At 42.7% G+C, this 21,868-nt stretch overlaps 1 protein-coding gene across 1 annotated transcript; it reads left to right on the top strand.

The window, feature by feature from the left end:
• Positions 1-524: 524 nt before the first annotated feature.
• On the top strand, positions 525-18,127 carry LOC306979467 (odorant receptor 131-2-like; the record flags this gene model as incomplete). The annotated part of the gene is made up of 6 exons (XM_079578420.1): positions 525-671; positions 2,385-3,128; positions 7,749-8,106; positions 14,709-14,845; positions 17,746-18,039; positions 18,092-18,127. The coding sequence occupies 6 exons, from the start codon at positions 525-527 to the stop codon at positions 18,125-18,127; spliced, it is 1,716 nt and encodes a 571-aa protein (XP_079434546.1).
• Positions 18,128-21,868: the final 3,741 nt, after the last annotated feature.

The raw sequence follows: 21,868 nt of genomic DNA, 5'->3' as shown, positions 1-21,868 counted from the left end.
AAAGTAGATCTACCACAGTCCTGTCCACATCTGTCATGGTCCACCAGGATCTACCACGACTCAGAGGAACTGGGACAAACATGACTCTACATCAGATACCATTACTTGCATCAATTTTGTGAATTTCTTTAATAAGTGTAATTATAATTATAATTTCCATTTCCTTTTTATTTGATTTACTACACACTTTCGTTTTAGACTTTACAGCGCATGTATAAAGTTGTGTCCAAAGCAGAAGCTCCATGACTTCCTTCTTCACCTGTCGGTCTGTGACTGAAGAGCAATGAGGCCTCAGCCTTTTTACAGAAAATAAAGGCCACACTATACTAGCGTCATGTTGCTGTCACTCACGGTGTCTGACCGAAAGTCCAACTCTGAAGAAAGTCAATTCACATTAACACACTGAGAAGGTTGGAAGGGCGCCCCCTTGTGTCACCTTGCATCCACATGCCCGGACCATAATGGGCTCAGGTATTTTAACTAATTTCGGCTGGACTTTCCCTCAGATTTGCGCTGGTTCAGCGATGAACACGACAGGAAACGTTACCGTGGTGATCACGTACCGGGACTCTCTGGTGAAAGCCGTGACTAAAAACATCATCGTGGTGGCGCTGAGTATCTTCATCAACTACATCAACGCCAGCCTCATCCAGACCTTTAGGAAACACCAGGTACGGCCAAACACTGTTGAAATAGACACTATAGGATCCTTTTATTTGCACAGCATTTGAATCAGTGGTGGCACCGAAATAAAAGCACCATCTTATTCATGAGTTCCGCGGTTCATTTGTTCAACTTTCTTTCTGCCTAACTATTAACAGACAAAACACATAATAAGTGTGTATTTAATTATATTCTTGTAATGTTGTAAGTACCTGCTGAACTAATCAATGAGACGAGCTGTGTGCTTTTATTTTCTCGTGCTAGATCGAAACAGGAAGTCACTTCTTGGGCAGCGTTGTTATGATTTGAAGTTATGCACAGAGTCAATTGCCTCTAAAAAATTTGACATCCTAAATAAAGCAACAACAAAAAAAAAAGTGTCTTTGTTTTGGGGTGTCATCTTAGCTACTGCAAACTTTAAGCAGCTGGAAAAGCCCTGTATAAGACAAATACTTCATTATTATCTATACCATGCACTGGACTTGCCTGTGATGTGTTCAAGTAAAAGGTTAAACTAAACATTGAGAGAAAGAATATAGTTGTTTGTGGACACTCACATTCCCACCTTTGAGGCGGCGTTGAGACATTTAAAGGTGCACTATGCAACTTTTTATGTAATAAAATGTTTATATTAATACGTATTTGACCTTTCATTGACCCAGCAGATGCTTGGGTGGCTAGCATAGCGCCTTTACTTACCATCCCAATGGCCTGTCGGACTCTCCAGGATTAATTGTTTTTTAGATTTCCGCTGCTGATTGAACCGTATCCATGATTTTACATTCCATTCCGAAAACCCTACCAGGAAACCCTAAATAGCCTGAAATAAAATTAATCCTGAAGCATCATAAGAGCCACCTGGATGGAAAACTAACCACCCACACAGTCACTGAAAGGTCAAATATGCACTAATATCAAATTATTATTTATTTTTAACATAAAAAGTTACATAGAGCACCTGTTCAAATTTATGCAGTGACTGGAGGAGTCTGAGAACTCCATCATACAGATTCTAGCTAACCCTCAGCATAGTTGTTGTCCTTATGCCTTAATACAACGCGCTCTTTGTTTTCAGTAAAAGGTTGAGACCTGCAGTTCTGTCTAAAGCAGAATCTCCATGACTTCTTTCGTCACTTCTCAGTTTGTGACTGAAGAGCAATGAGGCCTCAGACTTTTTACTGGAAACAAAGAGCACATTGTATTTAGCGTCATGTCATGTCACTCATGGTGTTTGACCTAAAGTCTAACTCTGAAGAAAGTCAATTCACATTTACACTGAAACTGTTGGAAAGCGCCCCTTATGCCCATTTGCGTCCAAATGCCCAGACCAAAACTGGCACTCAGAAGAGATTGAAAAATAAGTTGTGTGAAAGCAAAAAGGCAAATGCAACCACTTATCTTGTGCCCTTTTCCTTTACATATTCATGGACTCTATGTGTCTGTACTAAATAAAGAATGGATGAGCGTAAAGGAAACATTATAGTCGAAAATATACAGTAAAAAGAAACAACACATTTGATCTCACCCATGAGAAAATGTTTTCTTCCATATTGCAGGAAATCTTTTTTTTTTTTCAAAGTCACATCCTGTATTCCATCATGAAAATACACAACAAATCCGTGATGTACAGTAGGAGTGCTCTTCAAGTGATAAAAATAAAGAAGTAAACAAATAGGACAAGTTGTGAACACTAGACAATAACGTGCATTGTCTTTTCCTAGATCTTCTACGCGAACCCTCGCTACATCCTCTTCTGTCACCTGGTGGTCAACGACATGATCCAGGTCACGCTCACCGTCAGCCTCTTCCTCGTCAGCTACATCCTCTACAAGATCAACGCGTCCGTCTGCTGCGCCTTCATCCTCATGGCCCTGTTCACCACCGAGAACACGCCTCTCAACTTGGCCTGCATGGCCGTCGAATGCTACATCGCCATTTGTCTGCCCCTGCGGCACACTCAGATCTGCACGGTCAAACGGACGCTCGTCTTGATCGGACTCATTTGGTTGGCGAGTGTGATTTCGGTGCTCCCGGATTTGTTCATTACACTGGCGACCGTGCCGATCGCGTTTTTCCGATCCGAGGTGTTTTGCCTCCGAGAGACGGCGTTCCAAAATCCGGTGTTGATGCAAAAAAGAAACGTCACCTACATGCTGTACATGGTGTTGGTTTGGTTGATCATTCTTTTCACATATTTCAAAATCTTATTCACGGCCAAGGCGGCGAGCATTGACGCCAAGAAAGCCAGAGCCACCATTATCCTGCACGGCTTTCAAGCGCTGCTGTGCATGGCCACGTACGCCGAACATACCCTGAAGCAAGCGTTGCAACAGTGGTTCCCCAGGAATTATCCGGATTCTTTGTTTGCGTGCTACATCCTTTTTCAAATGCTGCCCCGATCCATAAGTCCCATCATTTATGGAGTGAGAGACAAGACATTTAGGAAGTATCTACGGAGGCATCTAGTGTGTAGAGTCAAATCTACGCAGTGGTGAAACTGTTCGTACAGTAAAGGCTGTGTTTTTACATTCTTACACAGTGTGAATGCAGAGGTGCAAATCTGAATTAGAGTCTCACGAGAACTCTTCTGCAATTGTTTAATTTAGCTTTTTCATTCTTTCTCTTTTCATGGCAATGAAACAACAAGGAACAGTCCATCAAACACAACGATGACAATAATTGGTGGGACCAACACTTACTAACTACATAATGAATAAGTGAAGAACTATTCATTATGAGTTAGGCACTTATTGTAATAGTTAGGTAGTTATTAAAGCAGTACTAAGTAACTCTTCCCCCTAGAGGCCATAAGCGCAACTGCAGGTGTAGCAGCAAGTTACGATTTTTTAACTTATTAAATGTCTTGGAGAGTAAATACTACACTGACAGGAAAGGCGAAGGGAGAGAGGGTTACTGTGCATCCAATTATACAATGGAAATATTTTTTTTCACACAAACTTGGCTGTAAATACTGTTTAAAGTGACGTTAGCCCGCAGTTAGCTTTGCCCGTTAGCATGTTAGCTTCTTCTTCGTGATTCCATTAGTGTGTATTGCTTTCTCTGGACCGGTGGCAGTCAAGTTGCAAACGTGGTTTTCTGGCCAGAGACACCAGGGGGAGATGAAAGACCCTCCAATCATCCCATAAACACTTGTATTACCCCCACAGGGACTACGGAAAGGATTTATTAAGGTAAACACGTTACTTAGTACTGCTTTAAGTCACACTTAACTAATGAATTGTTGCTGATGAATTGACTGTTAATTCGTTTAAATAAGATGAAGTTATTACAAAGTGTTACCATATTATTATGGATGAGTTATAATGACTCTCCAATCCCTCACCTTTTCAAATTGAGCCTTCAACCTTCATCTGAACAGTATATTTTAGTCCTACATATTATTTGCATAACCATCTCTCTCATTGGGTTTGAATGAGAAGGTTAAAAGTTGCTGTTTGTAATAATAAATACATATGTGTATTCTTATATTCAGTGTTTTATCTTTGTTTGTTTGGCTGTCCTTTCTCGTTTGAGAATCACTGCTGCAAGCTAAACCTCAGGAATTCCACATAACATTAGGTTGAAATTCCTAGCCTGGCATCCAGAATGATACCCCTCTATATTCATATACACAGCGATATCAGTCTGAGCAGGACGCCCTAGCTCAAACGGATCCGTGCAATCAGAATCATTTATTTGCGGTCACGTGTTTTGCGATCACAATCTACGGACGGCGCACGGGAGGCCGAGAGCTCTTTTCCAATCTGTGGTAAATGACTAAAAACACCTCGACAGTTGGTGAGTTTTGTGATTTATAATCCCGTTTTAATATTAACGCAGAACAGCTAATAACGCCGCTGATTGCCCTTTGCTGATTGGTCTGCTCACTTCCTGTTTGCTTGTGTATGTTCCACTGTGGATGTAATTGATGCGACACTATTTTTCCAGGCAGTGAAATACCAGGGCTACAGTTTTTTGGTTTGTTTTTAAAAAGCAAGAGCAGAGCCTAATATATAACCTCATACATAAAGTAAAAAACTAAGTCAAATGAGGATCGATAAGGCCTGTTCTGACCTCATCACCTTCAAGAAAGAACTCAAAACCCACCTCTTCAAAAAGGCTTTTAATGTCGAGTAACTGCCCTCTATTTTAATGTGCTAATTTTATGTGTGATTTTATTCTTGTTTTCTGTAAAGCGTCTTTGAGTGTCTTGAAAAGCGCTATACAAATAAAATGTATTATTATTATTATTATTAATAAGGTAACATGTTTTAACAGCGCCAATTCTCTGGACAGTTGTCAGATCCAGCCCTGCCTATGTCACCCTTTATATACAGCGACATCAAACAGGACTTTCATTGATCCTCAAACCGAGCGCCTCTTTGCAATGATCTGATATTTACTATGCAGAACAACTACAACTCAATTCAGTTTGGGCATAATCCTTGCGGTTTAATTCAGAACCCTAAACAATACTGAATTAAAAGTGTTTGGATTATTTTATGCTCCTGAAGCATTTATTGAAACGTTATAGGCCAAATCAACTTTTAGATATGAACAATTCTTTTGAAGGGGCGTACAGAAACACCTTGGCAACAACTCTGACTAAGAACTTCATCATCATAATCATGTGCATCTGCATCAACTCTATCAACTGTGTTCTCATCTATACGTTCCACAAAAATGAGGTACAATTATTTTATTAATCAAGGTTTATACTATCAATATGCTGAGAATGTATGTTTATCTGTGTCACGTGTCTTAACCCCACCTTACATTTTCTCCTGTTTGGCTTTATCTAATCTAAAAGCTTCAAAATAGAAAAGGAGGATGAAAACGCAACAATAATATAACAAAAAAGTGACAAAAGAGTGACAAAAAGGTAACCATTTCCATCGGTGGTGGACCTTTAAACTGGGTAGTACATGAAGAGTCGTCTGAATTATTGTTTATCGTGATGTGTGAAATATTATATGCTGTTTTAGTTTCTAACTGCATTATGTATTTGTGTCTGAAAAGTCGACAGGTAACAGGTAGTTAGGTTTGCAGTTTGGCACCCTTGGGTGATGGTGCATCACAACATGACCCAGGTTGAGAACTATAATGACACAACATCAATATTATTTATAGGGAAATGTAGGCTTTTTTGTACAGACACGTCACCCAAAGCGCTTCACAGAGCAGGAGATTTGTTCTTTGCCTCAAAAAGGACACAAGAAAAAAAAAACTCTAGAAGTGTTTAAAGATGTTCATGCTTAAACGATTAGAGGATCAATTCCTGCCATTGTGCACCAGTTGGGCAGGGTACCATTAAACATTACCAATATAGTATTGAGAAAATAAAAGTATCGAGAGGAGGTACCGAGAAAAAATATGACATCTTTAGAGACCAAGTTTTGATGCTGTGGGTCCAGGGACAGCACTAAAGTGACTTGGTTGTTTCAGCTCAAGTAAATGATAAAATTTTTTAAAGAAATTGTCGTTTATTTTATGGTTCTAGATGACAAACATTTGAGTATAGGTTTAAAAAACAAAACTATCATCGCTGTTCAGGTATTGGTATCTGTTCTGTATTGTTATCCCATTTGTGGACCCAAATCATGGTTTTGCACATTGTACTTTTGACAAGCAGACAAAAGGCTCAAGTCATCTATTTCCCCCCTCAAAATGCAAATGTTCTAAGAAAGGACCAGATGAAGTGTGAACCCAGTCCTGCTCTTCTCAACTGGTCAGTGAACAGCATGGATGGTGGTGCCTTTTAGTACAGCTGTGCCCAACTCCGGGCTCTGCGGGGGCAATTTAATCTTCAACCAACTCACACAAACTGAACTGGCCGTTGTGAATGCACCCGACCGTATATAAATGAATGCACCCCATACATTTCAGTCATGTAACTTTTGTTGTTATGTGGCCATTTTTAATACCAAAGTAGAATTATGCAGTACTACAACAACATGTGTCAATATTTCTACTCAGGATGAAAATGAATGACAACTGATTGACAGTGACATTTTTATTCACTTGTAATCATTGCTCAAGAAGATAACGGTTAAAACACGGCCCCAGAGACGCACGTTTATGTGACGAAACCAGTGAGTCAGTGTTTAAGCTTCTCAAGACGTTAGCATGCTACCGGCTAGCATTCAGCTTCAACAGCTCAGCTCTTCCCAAGAGAAAGCCCTGAACCACACTCCAAACATCGAGCCTTGGATACAACATGTGACAGAGGCCAGAGCTGAGCTGTTACGGTAGTATTTCCTCAGTGCTCATAGATGTGAGCCACACAGGTGTTTATTGCTGGGTTTAAGGTGACATCACAGCGTTCTAAAGGCCTATAATATTATATAGCAGGAAATGTTTGGTCTTGTACAGAGATATCATGGACCCAATGAATGATCATTTTTGTAATTCATAAATTTTCTTTTTAGATATGACTTGTGAAAGTGTAATGCTGTTAATAAGAAAAACTGTGACCCACTGGGTCCTGTGACATCATCACATTCTAGAACCTGCAACCCAGCAAATGTATTGAAGCCATCAACAGTTGATTGATGAAAGTTGCTAACCGGTAGCATGCTAACTCCTTGAGTAGCTTAAACACTGACTCACTGCTTTCGTCACATAAATGTACGTCTCTGGGGCCGTGTTTTAACTGTTATCTTCTTAAGCAATGACACTAACTCAAACTGAGGCTCTCTTGACATGACAAACTAAAAATCACAGAGAAAGTTTTTCTGTTTCCTCTTTGTGTGTGTTAATTTAGTCTGAGGAGTGAAGCAGATCTTTTAGTAAATCCTGCTGTAGCTCTACAGACATAGCTGCAATGTCTTTTCCACATGCTGGTTAACTCACATAAACGTGTGTCTCTGAGGCTGTGTTTTTAGTGTTATCTTCTTGAGCAATGATTACAAGTAAATAAAGATAACACTGTGAATCAGTTGTCTTTCATTTTTATCCTGAGTAGAGATATTGCCAGATGTTGTAGTGCTGCATAATTCTACCTCAGTATTCATATGTCATTGGAAAGGCATGTATATAAATGCTGCAATAAAAAGAGGAATTGAATCCATGTTTTTGTGTTTCAGACTTTCTCCACCAAACCGCGCTACATCCTGTTCATCCACATGGTCATCAACGACATGCTGCATCTCATTCTGACTGTGCTGCTGTTGACCATCACCTACGTGCTGCACCTGCTCCCTGTGTCTCTGTGCACGGTCTTCATCCTCCTGATCATCTGCACCACGGAGAACACCCCTCTGAACCTGGCCTGCATGGCTCTGGAGTGCTACGTCGCGATCTGCTACCCTCTGCACCACGGAAGGGTCTGCACGGTCAAACAAACGCACGCAGTGATCGGCTTCATCTGGCTCGTAACCGTAACGTCCGGGATGTCTGATTTGTTCATCACGCTGGCCTCTTCACAAACAGACTTCTTCCACAGTAACGTCGTCTGCCTTCGAACAACTGTCTTTCCGAGTCCGATCATAGCGCAAAAAAGAAACTACTTCTTCATAGTCCTCCTGCTCGTTGTTTGTCTTGTTATTTTCTACACATATTTAAGAATCCTCTTCAGTGTAAAAACAGTGAGTAAGGATATTAAGAAAGCAAGAAGCACAATCATTTTACATGGTGTTCAGGTGCTAATGTGTATGGGCATCTACATAATGCCGGCTTTGAAGGATATGTTGATCCGGCTGTTTCCTAGAAGTGCTCCAGACATACATTTCGCAGTGTATGTTACCGTGCAGATTCTGCCGAGGTCTCTGAGCCCCATTGTTTACGGCATAAAAGACACAACCTTCAGAAAACACATGAAGGTCTATCTGACGTGTAGAGTTGGAAGTTCGAGATGACCTCTGTTATTGTTCTGCCAGCAAGATTGTGTTGATGGATGTCATTAATTATTTCATTTGCAGTTTCTCTAATCCTGGGTTTTGTAAAAAATCTTCCTTCCGTTTTAAATGGTTTAGTGTTGCAAGCTACACCTCAGGAATCCCACAATAGGTTGAAATTCCTAGCCTGGCATTCAGGATGATACCCCTCTATAGATTTAGCCACTGTGCCACCTATAGGCCCCCAGAGCTCCAATATGGTCCCCCAAGCAGTTTATGTTAATCACTGTCAGGATAAGTACTATATCGACTTATCATACCGATTTTAAGTTGTGGGATATTCTTCAAGCAGGGCTGTAATTCTTAAGCTTTACATCCATCCATCCATCCATTTTCTTCCGCTTTATCCGGGGCCGGGTCGCGGGGGCAGCAGTCTCAGCAGAGATGCCCAAACCTCCCGATCCACACACACTTCCTCCAGCTGTTCTGGGGGGACCCCGAGGCGACACCAGGCCAGCTCGGAGACATAGTCCCACCACCGTGTCCTGGGTCTTCCACGAGGCCTTGTCCCACTAGGACATGCCTGGAACACCTCCCGCGGGAGGCGACCAGGAGGCATCCGAAACAGATGCCCGAGCCACCTCAGCTGGCTCCTTTCGACGTGAAGGAGCAGCGACTCTACTCCGAGCTCCTCCCGGGTAACTGAGCTCCTCACCCGATCTCGGAGGGTGCGCCCAGCCACCCTGCGAAGGAAACTCATTTCGGCCGCTTGTATTCGCGATCTTGTCCTTTCGGTCATTACCCAAATCTCATGACCATAGGTGAGGGTGGGAACGTAGATCGATCGGTAAATCGAGAGCTTTGCCCCGACTCAGCTCCCTCTTCACCACGACAGACCGATACAGCGACCGCATCACTGCTGACGCCACACCGATCCGTCTATCGATCTCACGCTCCATCCGTCCCTCACTCGTGAACAAGACCCCGAGATACTTGAACTCCTCCACTTGAGGTAAGGACTCCCCACCGACCTGGAGAGGGGAAACCACCTTTTTCCGGTGGAGAACCATGGCCTCGGATTTGGAGGTGCTGATCCTCATCCCGGCCGCTACACACTCGGCTGCAAACCGCCCCAGAGCGCGCTGGAGGTCCTGGTTTGTTGAAGCCATCAGAACAACATCATCCGCAAACAGCAGAGATGAGATCCTGAGGCTCCCAAACCGGACACCCTCCGGCCCCTGGCTGCGCCGAGAAATTCTGTCCATAAAAGTAATGAACAGAACCGGTGACAAAGGGCAGCCCTGGCGGAGACCAACACGCACCGGGAACAGGTCTGACTTACTGCCGGCAATGCGAACCAAGCTCCTGCTGCGGTCATACAGGGAACGGACAGCCCTTAGCAGAGGGCCCCGGACCCCATACTCCCGGAGCACCCCCCACAGGGCACCACGAGGGACGCGGTCGAACGCTTTCTCCAAGTCCACAAAACACATGTGGACTGGTTGGGCGAACTCCCACGAACCCTCGAGCACCCGACGGAGGGTATAGAGCTGGTCCAGTGTGCCACGACCAGGACGGAAACCGCATTGTTCCTCCTGAATCCGAGGTTCAACTATCGGCCGGATCCTCCTCTCCAGCACCCTGGAGTAGACCTTACCGGGGAGGCTTAGGAGGGTGATTCCTCTGTAATTGGAACACACCCTCCGATCCCCCTTCTTAAAGAGAGGGACCACCACCCCGGTCTGCCAATCCAGGGGCACTGTCCCCGACCGCCACGCGATGTTGCAGAGACGTGTCAGCCAAGACAGTCCTACAACATCCAGAGACTTAAGGTACTCAGGGCGAATCTCATCCACCCCCGGAGCCTTGCCACCGAGGAGCTTTCTCACCACCTCGGTGACTTCAGCCCCGGTGATGGGCGAGCCCACCTCCAAGTCCCCAGCCTCTGCTTCCTCATCGGAAGACGTGACGGTGGGATTGAGGAGGTCCTCGAAGTACTCCTTCCACCGTCCGACGACATCCCCAGTTGAGGTCAGCAGCCCCCCACCCGCACTGTAAACAGTGTTGGTGAAGCACTGCTTCCCCCTCCTGAGGCGCCGGATGGTTTGCCAGAATTTCTTCGAGGCCGACCGATAGTCTTCCTCCATGGCCTCCCCGAACTCCTCCCAGACACGAGTTTTTGCCTCTGCGACCGTACGAGGTGCAGCACTCTTGGCCTGCCGGTACCTCTCAGCTGCCTCAGGAGTCCCACAAGCCAACAAGGCCAGGTAAGACTCCTTCTTTAGCTTGACGGCATCCCTTACTTCCGGGCGCCACCACCGGGTTCGGGGATTGCCGCCGCGACAGGCACCAGAGACCTTACGGCCACAACTACGAGCAGCTGCATCAACAATGGAGGAGGAGAACAGAGTCCACTCGGACTCCATGTCCCCCGCCTCCCCCGGAATCTGGGTGAAGCTCTTCCGGAGGTGGGAGTTGAAGACCCCACTGACAGAGGGATCCGCCAGTCGTTCCCAGCAGACCCTCACAACACGCTTGGGCCTGCCAGGTCTGACCGGCTTCCTCCCCTGCCAGCGGATCCAGCTCACCACCAGGTGGTGATCGGTTGACAGCTCAGCCCCTCTCTTCACCCGAGTGTCCGAGACACGCGGCCGGAGGTCAGATGACACAACTACAAAGTCGATCATCGACCTCCTGCCTAGGGTGTCCTGGTGCCACGTGCACTTATGGACACCCTTGTGCTCGAACATGGTGTTCGTTATGGACAAACCGTGACTAGCACAGAAGTCCAATAACAGAACACCACTCGGGTTCAGATCGGGGAGGCCGTTCCTCCCAATCACTCCCTCCCAGGTCTCACTGTCGTTACCCACGTGGGCATTGAAGTCCCCCAGGAGAACAATGGAGTCCCCAGTCGGAGCACTATCTAGTACCCCTCCCAGGGACTCCAAGAAGGCCGGGTACTCTGCACCGATGTTGGGCCCGTAGGCCGAGACAACGGTGAGAGACCTGTCCCCGACCCGAAGGCGTAGGGACGCGACCCTCTCGTCCACCGGGGTGAACTCCAACACGTGACGGCTGAGCTGGGGGGATATGAGCAAACCCACCCCAGCCCGCCGCCTCTCCCCGCGGGCAACTCCAGAAAAATGGAGAGTCCAGCCTCTCTCCAGGAGTTGGGATCCGGAACCCAAGCTGTGCGTGGAGGTGAGCCCGACTATATCTAGTCGGTATCTCTCAACCTCCCGCACAAGCTCAGGCTCCTTCCCCCCCAGCGAGGTGACGTTCCATGTCCCGAACGCCAGAAGCTGTGCATGTGGACCAGGTCGTCGAGGCACCCGGCCTCGACTGCCACCCAGTCCTCTTAGCACCCGACCCCTACGGATCCCTCTGCGGGTGGTGAGTCCACAGGAGGGCGGGCCCACGTCGTCCCTTCGGGCTGTGCCCGGCCGGGCCCCGTGGGCAGAGACCCGGCCACCAGACGCTCGCGTTCGGGCCCCAACCCCAGGTCTGGCTCCAGGGTGGGGCCCCGGCTGCGCCATGCCGGGCGACGTCTCGGTCCTTGATTGGTGTACGTCCATAGTAGTCTTGTGAGCTGCTCTTCATCTGACCCATCACCTCGGACCTGTTTGCCATGGGAGACCCTACCAGGGGCATAAAGCCCCGGACAACATAGCTCCTCGGATCATTCGGGTACTCAAACAACCCCACCACGTTAAGGTGGCAGCTCATGGGGGTTGCCTGCCTCAATATATCGAATTTCAGACTTCAGGCCTACTCATGGAGATTGATGAAAGGACAGCACTCAGGCCTCTCAATAGACACACACTCAACCACACACCCCTCATACATATGGAATGATTTTGTTAGTGTCTGTTGAAGAAAATGTATTATATATTGATTAAAAAAAATGCTAGGAAGAAAAAAGCTTAGATATTTGGCAAAGACACTTGTATATACTTACGTCACTGAGATGTCCGACATTTAGTTTACAGTAATGAATGTGCAATAACTTCAATTCAAAACCACGTGCAATAACATTTATATCAGCGTCACTTTATCAACAACATGCACTATGACTGTAAACCTGCACCCATGCTTAGTTTAGATACTTTTGATAATTCTATATTTTTATTTGTATTTTTGTATTATTATTTATATGTATATATACTGTATATACTTTTGTCTTTTCATGCTTTCTATTAATTGTGCATAAGATACCTCTAGTTACTATTACTTGATGCACATGTCCTGTCTATTTTGCAGCTAACTTTCTCCATTGTGAGATCAATAAAGTCTTATCTTATGTTGACCCGGGGTTTTAATTTTTTTTAATACAAATTAATGCATTCTTGACTAAAAACTGTATATTTTAAGTGATATTAGTCCAAGTAACAATAAAAGCATTCAAATAAACAATGAAAACACCAGATTTTGAATGATTATAATCCAACATTTCACTAATTAAACATACAGATGGGCATTCCCGAGCTGTTGGTCTGGTGATTTCAGGGTTTGCGGCCCGAGGGGTTTGTGAACCCCTGAAGTAGGCAATGATGTGTAGACAATACACTGACTGAATAACCCTGCATTTCCTATTTCATCCCATTTCCACTTCACTTTCGAGGATTGGTCAATAACTGCTTTTATGCAATTTCTCCATCTGTGAGATCAATAAAGTATCATCTTATCTTATCTTATCTTAAAGGTCATGGTATGGAAGTGATACGCCTATAGTGCCACACAAACTTACACACAACTCAAAATATGTAACGTTTTTGCATCATGTTACTGGAGGAATTGACCCCATAGAAAATGTGGGATGGGATTGATGATGCAAACATTGTGTACAGACATAGTGCTCACAGTCCTCTGTTGGTCAGACGTTATATAAAGGGATCTGTCAAAGGGATGTTCTATCTTAATCAAGCCGAGTCAGGTGAACAGAGCACCTTAACAAACGATCCTAATACTTCTTATGTATTAGGATAGTTTAATATTTTTGCTGAATTATGAAACATCTTAGCAATTAGTTATTTAATCTGTCTAAATGAATGATTTCTCTGAATGTATTTGTTGTAGTTGAGCTGCTTGTTTCGTTGGTACAAGTATATGTCGTATATTCAAATGTAGCTATTTCTATTTTAGTTAATTTTATTGCATGCTCTTAAAACTTCATTATTTATTACTATTACCAGTCTATGTGTTATGTTGCACCACCAAGAAAAAAGAAAGTATTCTGATTCTGATTAATGGTTTAATCATCTCAACTCTCTGCACCAGAAATGTGTTTTATTGTAACAACTTTTTAAATATATTTTTTCTAATAATGACTTTACTGGGAAACAGAACATTATTGTGATTATGTAGGAATAACTGCTTTCTCCATGACATTATTGGCATTTCTATACAAGGGATTAATTTCCCTCTTCAGTTTGTTGAGACTGACACTGATAAAATGATCATTTGTATTGTATTGAAACAATTTTAAACCTTGCCTTTCTGTGTTCAACCTCTTACCCCCCGCCTTAAACGAGCGTATTTTCTCCAGTTCGGCTTTACCCAAATCTAAACGCTTCTCGACTGGAGCTTACAGCCTATAGACCAGAGTAATGCCTCATTTGAAGGCTATAGACTTACAACACTGATCGTACCTTTTTGGCCACATTGTCGCCACATTTGTGTCACATTTTTGGACCGTTTTTGTCTCTTTTTCATCGCTTTTTTGACGCTTTAGTGTCAAGTTTTTGTCACTTTTTTCGTTGTGTTTTTGTCTCCTTTTGTGTAGCTTTTTCATCACTTTTTAGTTGTGTTTTTGTTGCTTGTTTATTGTGTTATTGTGGCTTTTCCGGTACGTATTTGACCCTCTTTTGTCACTTTTTTTGTTGCGTTTTCAAGAAGCTTTTAGATGTGGGTGATGTCAAACTGGAGAAAATGTGCTCAGTTCTGGTGAGGGTTAAGAGGTAAACGAAATATTTTTTTTTAAAAGGATGCAGTTTTATGTCTATGTATAGTGGAAATCTTCTTTTTCACCAGTATAGACAAAAAAAATCTATATGCTTGGATTATCAAGCAGCTACATAAAATAAGTAACGATCCTGCTGTAGCTACATATTCTCATGTTCTCATATTCTTAAAGCGTCTGTATAAATACACTTTTGTTCATTCTTCAAAAACAACTTTGAAACAATAAACATGTTCTTCCTTTTATAGATATGAATTGGACATTTCAAGGGGAGTACAAAGACAACTTTGCACGCGCTCTGACCAAGAACATCATCATAATTCTCATCTGCATCGCCATCAGCTTTGTCAACGCTGTGCTCATTCACACCTTCCACAAAAATGAGGTATTCGACCACGGGGAAAAAAAGATTTAACTTGGTCCATGTGTGTTAAATTTGATGTTGAAATCAAGTACATAGCACATACAGTACACAGTAACACTTTATTTCTACAATACCCTTGATACTTTGTACTTAACTAAATTTAGTACAATGTAATGAGCTCTGTAACAATGTGTAATAACTTGTACCTATGGGTTAGATACACAATGGAATTATATGTATTTGTAGTTTGTAGGTACATAATGTAATAATACACAAAACCCTAACCTTTAGCCCTAACCCAAACGGTCTTGTGTCCTATTACATTATGTACTTACAAAGTACTAATACAAGTTATTCCATTGTGTATCTAACCCATAGGTACAAGTTATTACAGATTGTTACAGAGCACATTACATTGTACTTAATTTAGTTAGGCACAATGTATCAAGGTAGTGTACAATAAAGTGATACCCAGTACACTTTTGCACATAGTATTTTGCTATTCTACAAAGTACAAGGCAGTCGTAAGCCAAGTTTAATGTGTTTTAAGGCCCAAACACTATTTTTTGATGCCACAAACGCTGAAAGAAATCCATGCAAGTATTTCATTTCTTAAGGTTTGCAAACAATTCATCAGAGGAAAGAGAATTGGACAAAACTTTTGGTAAAACTAATGTGGTCAATTTCAATTTAATGTTTTTTAACCTCCTTTAATGACTTTTATAACTTTGTGCCACATGGAAACCCTGGCCAACTCTTCTAGAGTTTGCTATTTTAGACCTAAAGCAGACCACTGCAGGTGTCGTAGTATGTTACAGTTTTTTACTCATTAATTGTCCGTGAGAGTAAATACTAAGCTGACAGAAAAGACAAAGGGAGAGAGGGATATTGTTCATCCAATTACACAATGGAGATAATTTTTTTCACACAAACTTGGCTGTAAAAACTGCAAAAGAGGCGCTAACACGCAGCTAGCTTTGCCCGTTAGCCCGTTAGCCTGTTAGTTGCAATTGTGGTTTTCTGGCCAGAGACACCGGGGGTATAAAAGACCCTCCAATCATCCCATTAACACTTGTATTACCCCCAGAGGGACCTATTAAGGATTTATGACATAAACTCATCCAGCTGAAGAATTTGGATGCTCCAAATATGTTAGGAAAGCTAGAAATGCATGTGGACCAAAGCTAACAATTTAATTTAGTGGCTTCCGCATTCGTTGTGTGTAATAAATAAATAAGGTATAGGGCCTTTAAATCACATTGTTGGGCATATATGACATATCACATCCCCACCGAAAATCCAGTGTACGTAAGTCAACAATATGAAATATGAATTCAGTATTTTCAGACTATGTAACATTTGTCCTTATGAGTATTTAACAAATGTAGAGATTTTACAAATACATTTTACAAATACCAGTGACTGTCAGTTAAACACTGAACACAATTCGAACTCAACTCATTTTGGGAACCACTGACACACTGTATTACCGTGAATTCTCTAACACTGGCCTGTATTCCATTAGCGTCCGGGTCTCTAACAGTGGCCGGGTTCGCGGCTGGCGGAGGCAAATTAAAGCCGGTCTCTAAAACAGGCCGGGGCTTTTATTAGAAACTATAGCGGTAGAAATATTCCCCATGTTAGGAATTTGTCTCATACTCGTGTAAATGAAAACTCACGTGCAGGAAGTAAACAAACGGAAACCCGGGCCGAGTGGGACGCTGCGGAGGAGCTGATCCGAGCGTAACTTTGACACAGATTTAGCCACTTTTCAAACCTCCTGTGACGATATTTGGAAACAGGGGGAGAGTTGCATGACCCTCCAGGGTTTTAATAAAGTCACCATCGCGTCTTCAAAGCACGTCCAGCTGCTCCGTGTGCAGGTCAGTCCCACGACTCAAAATAACTCCTCCCATCAGCGCGAGCGTCTCGTCTTCTCTCGGGTCAGTCTCATGATCGATCACAAACACAAACGCTCCGTCTAAACTCACCTTTTACACAAGATAACAACAAATAATCCGGTCCGCGGTAAAAACAAAACAGAAACCTGCAGTGACACTGATGTCAATGTTCCGCTAACATTAACAAAACACTTACTGTTGTCCCGACAAAATAAAAGGCGTCAATGTTCCAGCAGCTGGGAGAGGGTTTGAAATGTTAATTAATAAATGAACCTAATATTTTAGGTCCAAATGGACACAAATCTCGTTTTTCTTCGTTTTCCTGGTCGTCCGTTTGCTCAAATAGAAATTAAGGCCTGTCTCTAATTGTGGCCTATATTAGAGCATTTACGGTATGTTACTAAAAGTGTCAGTCACATTATTTGCCTCTGTCAAAGTGTGAAACATACTGTACTAATCCCAACATTCGTCAGATTTATGGATAATGTGGTACAACTGTTTCATATACCATTGAGTTTTGCGTGAATGCGAAATGGTCTCAATTTATAAAACAAAAATATATATATCATTACAAAAAGGTAAAACTTTTATGCTCGAACGACTCCAGAACTAGAGTCTTTTACTTGAGCAATTGTTTGGGTCACTGTTTCCCAACCTGGGGTACACCGGCACTTTGCAGAGGGTACTTGGAATTATTTCAAGAAGGACAAGAACAATAAACAAACAGTATTTGTGGATTCTTTTTGAAAGGAATGTCAACAAGAAGATAAATGATAAGTTTAAGGGGTAACTAAACCTGTGGTTCCCGACCTTTTGAGTCATTCATTTACACTCTGAGTATCCCCTACCTCAACGATCTTGCCAATATTAATATAAAGTGACCAACTCTTCTTTTTTTTAATTTGAAATCATTCCAAGTACCCCAACTCTGCTATCATTGAAATCATTGTCCATTTTTAAGGTTTCAGGGCAATTATGGAGAGTTTTTATTGTCCTTATCCTTTTTTTTCATCATTACAGACTTTCTCCACCAAACCGCGCTACATCCTGTTCATCCACATGGTCATCAACGACATGCTGCATCTCATTCTGTCTGTGCTGCTGTTGACCATCACTTACGTCCTGCACCTGCTCCCTGTGTCTCTGTGCACGGTCTTCGTCCTCGTCCTCATCTGCACCACGGAGAACACCCCTCTGAACCTGGCCTGCATGGCTCTGGAGTGCTACGTCGCGATCTGCCACCCTCTGCACCACGGCAGAGTCTGCACGGTCAAACAAACGCACGCAGTGATCGGCTTCATCTGGCTCGTAACCGTAACGTCCGGGATGTCTGATTTGTTCATCACGCTGGCCTCTTCACAAACAGACTTCTTCCACAGCAACGTCGTCTGCCACCGAATAACTGTCTTTCCGGGTCCGATCATAGCGCAAAAACGAAACTACCTCTTCATTGTCCTCCTTCTTGTTGTTTGGCTTGTTATTTTCTGCACATATTTAAAAATCCTCTTCAGTGCAAAAGCAGTGAATAAGGATATAAAGAAAGCAAGAAACACAATCATTTTACATGGTGTTCAGGTGCTAATGTGTATGGGCATCTACATAACGCCGGCTTTGAGGGACATGTTGATCCGGCTGTTTCCTCGAAATGCTCCAAACATACAGTTCGTAGTGTATGTTGCTGTGCAGATTCTGCCGAGGTCTCTGAGCCCCATTGTTTACGGCATAAATGACACAACCTTCAGAAAACACATGAAGGTCTATCTGATATGTAGAGTTGGAAGTTCCAGAAGACGTCCATGAAATCTATAATTTGCTTACATTGTGCACACCTGAGACAAGCCCATGCTTCGCGCCCTTTTGGATTTTGGAATGCAATATTATGGCGATTGCAGTGATGAAGTTTTTGATTGGCGGCACCAATGCGCCCTCTCGGTGCCTGACAGAGTGAAGAGGTGTATTTTGACAACACCGATGCTCCATGCTCAGTTTTACTTGACCTTATACAGAGAAAAAATTGTAGGAATTCATATCACTGTGCAAACTACTTTGGATAAACCTTGTATTCCACACTTGGAGGCAATCTGGAGGCGTTGAATTATGCGATTTGAATATTTTCCCATTAGAATGAAATGGGACGTTCTGGTCATCACAGGTGCGCTGAGTTACCTTGCGGTTTAAATAAACGTGCCTTGCCATGCCTCGCTACGGCGACACTGTGGAAAATATGGCAATGTGATTGACTTTTTGGGCCAAATGTCTGCAAAGCGCTAAATAAAACCAATGCAGTATTATTGTTATTATTGTTATTATTAAACTTTTTATTTAGAGCTTTTTTTTTTAGCATTTGTCCAGAGGAGAGCGAGCGACAAAACAGAGCTTAAGTTACTTTGTGTGAACGAGCAAGAAAAATAGTGCTCAAAACAGCGAAATAGTGCTCAAGACAGAGCGAAATAGTGCTCAAGACAGAGCGAGTCAAAACAAGACTTAGAAATAGTGCTCAAGACAGAGCGAAATAGTGCTCAAGACAGAGCGAAATAGTGCTCAAGACGGAGCGAAATAGTGCTCAAGACAGAGCGAAATAGTGATCAAGACAGAGCGAGTCAAAACAAGACTGAAAAATAGTGCTCAAGACAGAGCGAAATAGTGCTCAAGACAGAGCGAAATAGTGCTCAAGACAGAGCGAAATAGTGCTCAAGACAGAGCGAAATAGTGCTCAAGACGGAGCGAAATAGTGCTCAAGACAGAGCGAAATAGTGCTAAAGACAGAGCGAAATAGTGCTCAAGACAGAGCGAAATAGTGCTCAAGACGGAGCGAAATAGTGATCAAGACAGAGCGAGTCAAAACAAGACTTAAAAATAGTGCTCAAGACAGAGCGAAATAGTGCTCAAGACAGAGCGAAATAGTGCTCAAGACAGAGCGAAATAGAGCTCAAGACAGAGCGAAATAGTGCTCAAGACAGAGCGAAATAGTGCTCAAGACAGAGCGAAATAGTGCTCAAGACAGAGCGAAATAGTGCTCAAGACAGAGCGAAATAGTGCTCAAGACAGAGCGAAATAGTGCTCAAGACAGAGTGAATCTAAACAAGACTTAAAAATGCATATAACTGAAAGTATTTTATCTACACTCTTGCCTCTTACTGTAATTGATTAATTCTATGTTGATGTTTTTATTGATTGTATTTGTTTTCTTATATTTATGCAACTGTGAAGCACTTTGAATTGCCTTGTGTATGAATTGTGCTCCACAAATAAACTTGCCTTGCCTTGCCTTGCCATTTCTTCACATGAGGGTCACCTCCTCATTTGCCCCTTTTTTGTTTCCTGTTGCGCTTCTTGCTACGCATCCACTGTGCTGCAAGTGTGGGGGGCTCTTGGTGCCTCTTGGTGTTTCAGGAGAATAAATCTGATTACCAATTTTAAGTTAAAATTGACCACACATTTTCAATTATACATTATTCATACATGGCTTCCATTTTCATCCACTTTTCACACATATCTCCCCATAGCGGAGCACTCATGTCAATGTTATTTGTCTTCTGTAATAAACCAAAAATGCAAAGGTGTCCTTGAAAACATTACAGTAATAATCATGCGACTGCTCTGATGGCACCGCCCTCTGAGAACAGCCTCCCGGTGACGTCGGCCGAGCATTTTCTCCCTATAAAGATGGAACTCGTCGCACCAGACAGACACGCGCGGATCAGTCTGCAGGTAAAATGGCTTAGATGTCCTCAATATACACTTGATTTGTATTGTTGCCTGTCTTTAGCAGATAACTTGTATAATTTACACCAATTAGGTTTCGTTAACACTGTCATCTAGCAGTTTATTAAAGAGTATTTAAAGAGTAGTACATGAGTAGTATAAAGAGATGTATTTGATTACAGGTACACATTGGGAATTTGGCTCAAATGTAGACCAAATTAAATATTTAGGAGTCATTCTTGACCCAAATTTAAATTTCAAAAAACATATTAAAAAATTAACCAATACGTTGAAATTTAACATAGCGAATTTTAGATATATTAGAAACTCTTTGACCATAGATGCTTCTAATCTTTATCTAAATGCGATGATAATCCCGCACTTTCGCTACTGCATGACGAGTTGGTCGCAGGCCTGTAAAACAGCCTTAAGGCCCCTGGAATCATTGTACAAAAGCTCTCTTAAAGTTTATGACAAAAAATCTCGATTATATCATCACTGTCATATTCTTAAAAAACATAGTATATTAAGTTTTGAAAACATAATCATATATTCAAATCTCTGTCTGTTGTTAAAGATAATTAATGGTACTGCAGCTCCTCCATTAAAAAAGTTTATTTCACTGAGCTCAGAAATTTCATCTCGAGCCACTCGGTCGACTGTTCGGGGCGAGTGTCGGACCCCCCAGTGTAAATCCGCAGCTCCGCTTTCTCCAGTGTGGGCATCAAACAGTGGAATATGTTGCCAACAGAGCTGACCACATGTGTACATTTTAACACTTTTTCACACCAGGCTAAAAAATGGCTTATTTTAAAACAAACTTGTTCCCATAATGTCCTGTAATTGGTGTGTGTGCAACAGTGTGCAATTTAATGCTTTGGAATGAATGAAGTGTGTGTTGATTTTAATGCTGTTTTTGGGGAAATGTATTATTCTGTATTAGTATTTTTATGACTTTGTTGACATCAGTCTGCCCAGGGACTGCAGGTGGAAATTAGCACAAGTGCTATAACCTGGTACAATGCATCTCTCCCTTTGAGGTTAATGTATATTGTACACTGTCCCTGTTCAAATAAATAAATAAACTAAACTAAACTACAGGAAAAATGTACAGACTTGACCAAATAGGTGGGGAAAAAACACCTATCCTTTTTCAAACCATCTATTTTTTTTTTTTTAACCCAAGCCTAATCTTAATGTTCGTGGTTTTGTGGCCTAACCTTAATGATAGTGGGGTTAGACCTAAACTTAAGGATGGGGGGAGGGGGGATTTATATCTAAACTTAAAGGGAGCGTGGTGCCCGACCAAGCCTTACTTTGTGCCCTCAGATCAATGGGTGTGGGGCATTCGGACCGGTGCACTCAGACAGTGGGGTATTCAGACCAACACCCCCAGAAAAGGATTTTGGGCATACAGAATTTAATTTTATTTTATTTT

Source organism: Gobius niger (assembly GCF_951799975.1).
Source record: "Gobius niger genome assembly, chromosome: 20".
NCBI classification, from domain to species: Eukaryota; Metazoa; Chordata; class Actinopteri; order Gobiiformes; family Gobiidae; genus Gobius; species Gobius niger.
This window is presented reverse-complemented; position numbering and strand designations above follow the sequence as displayed.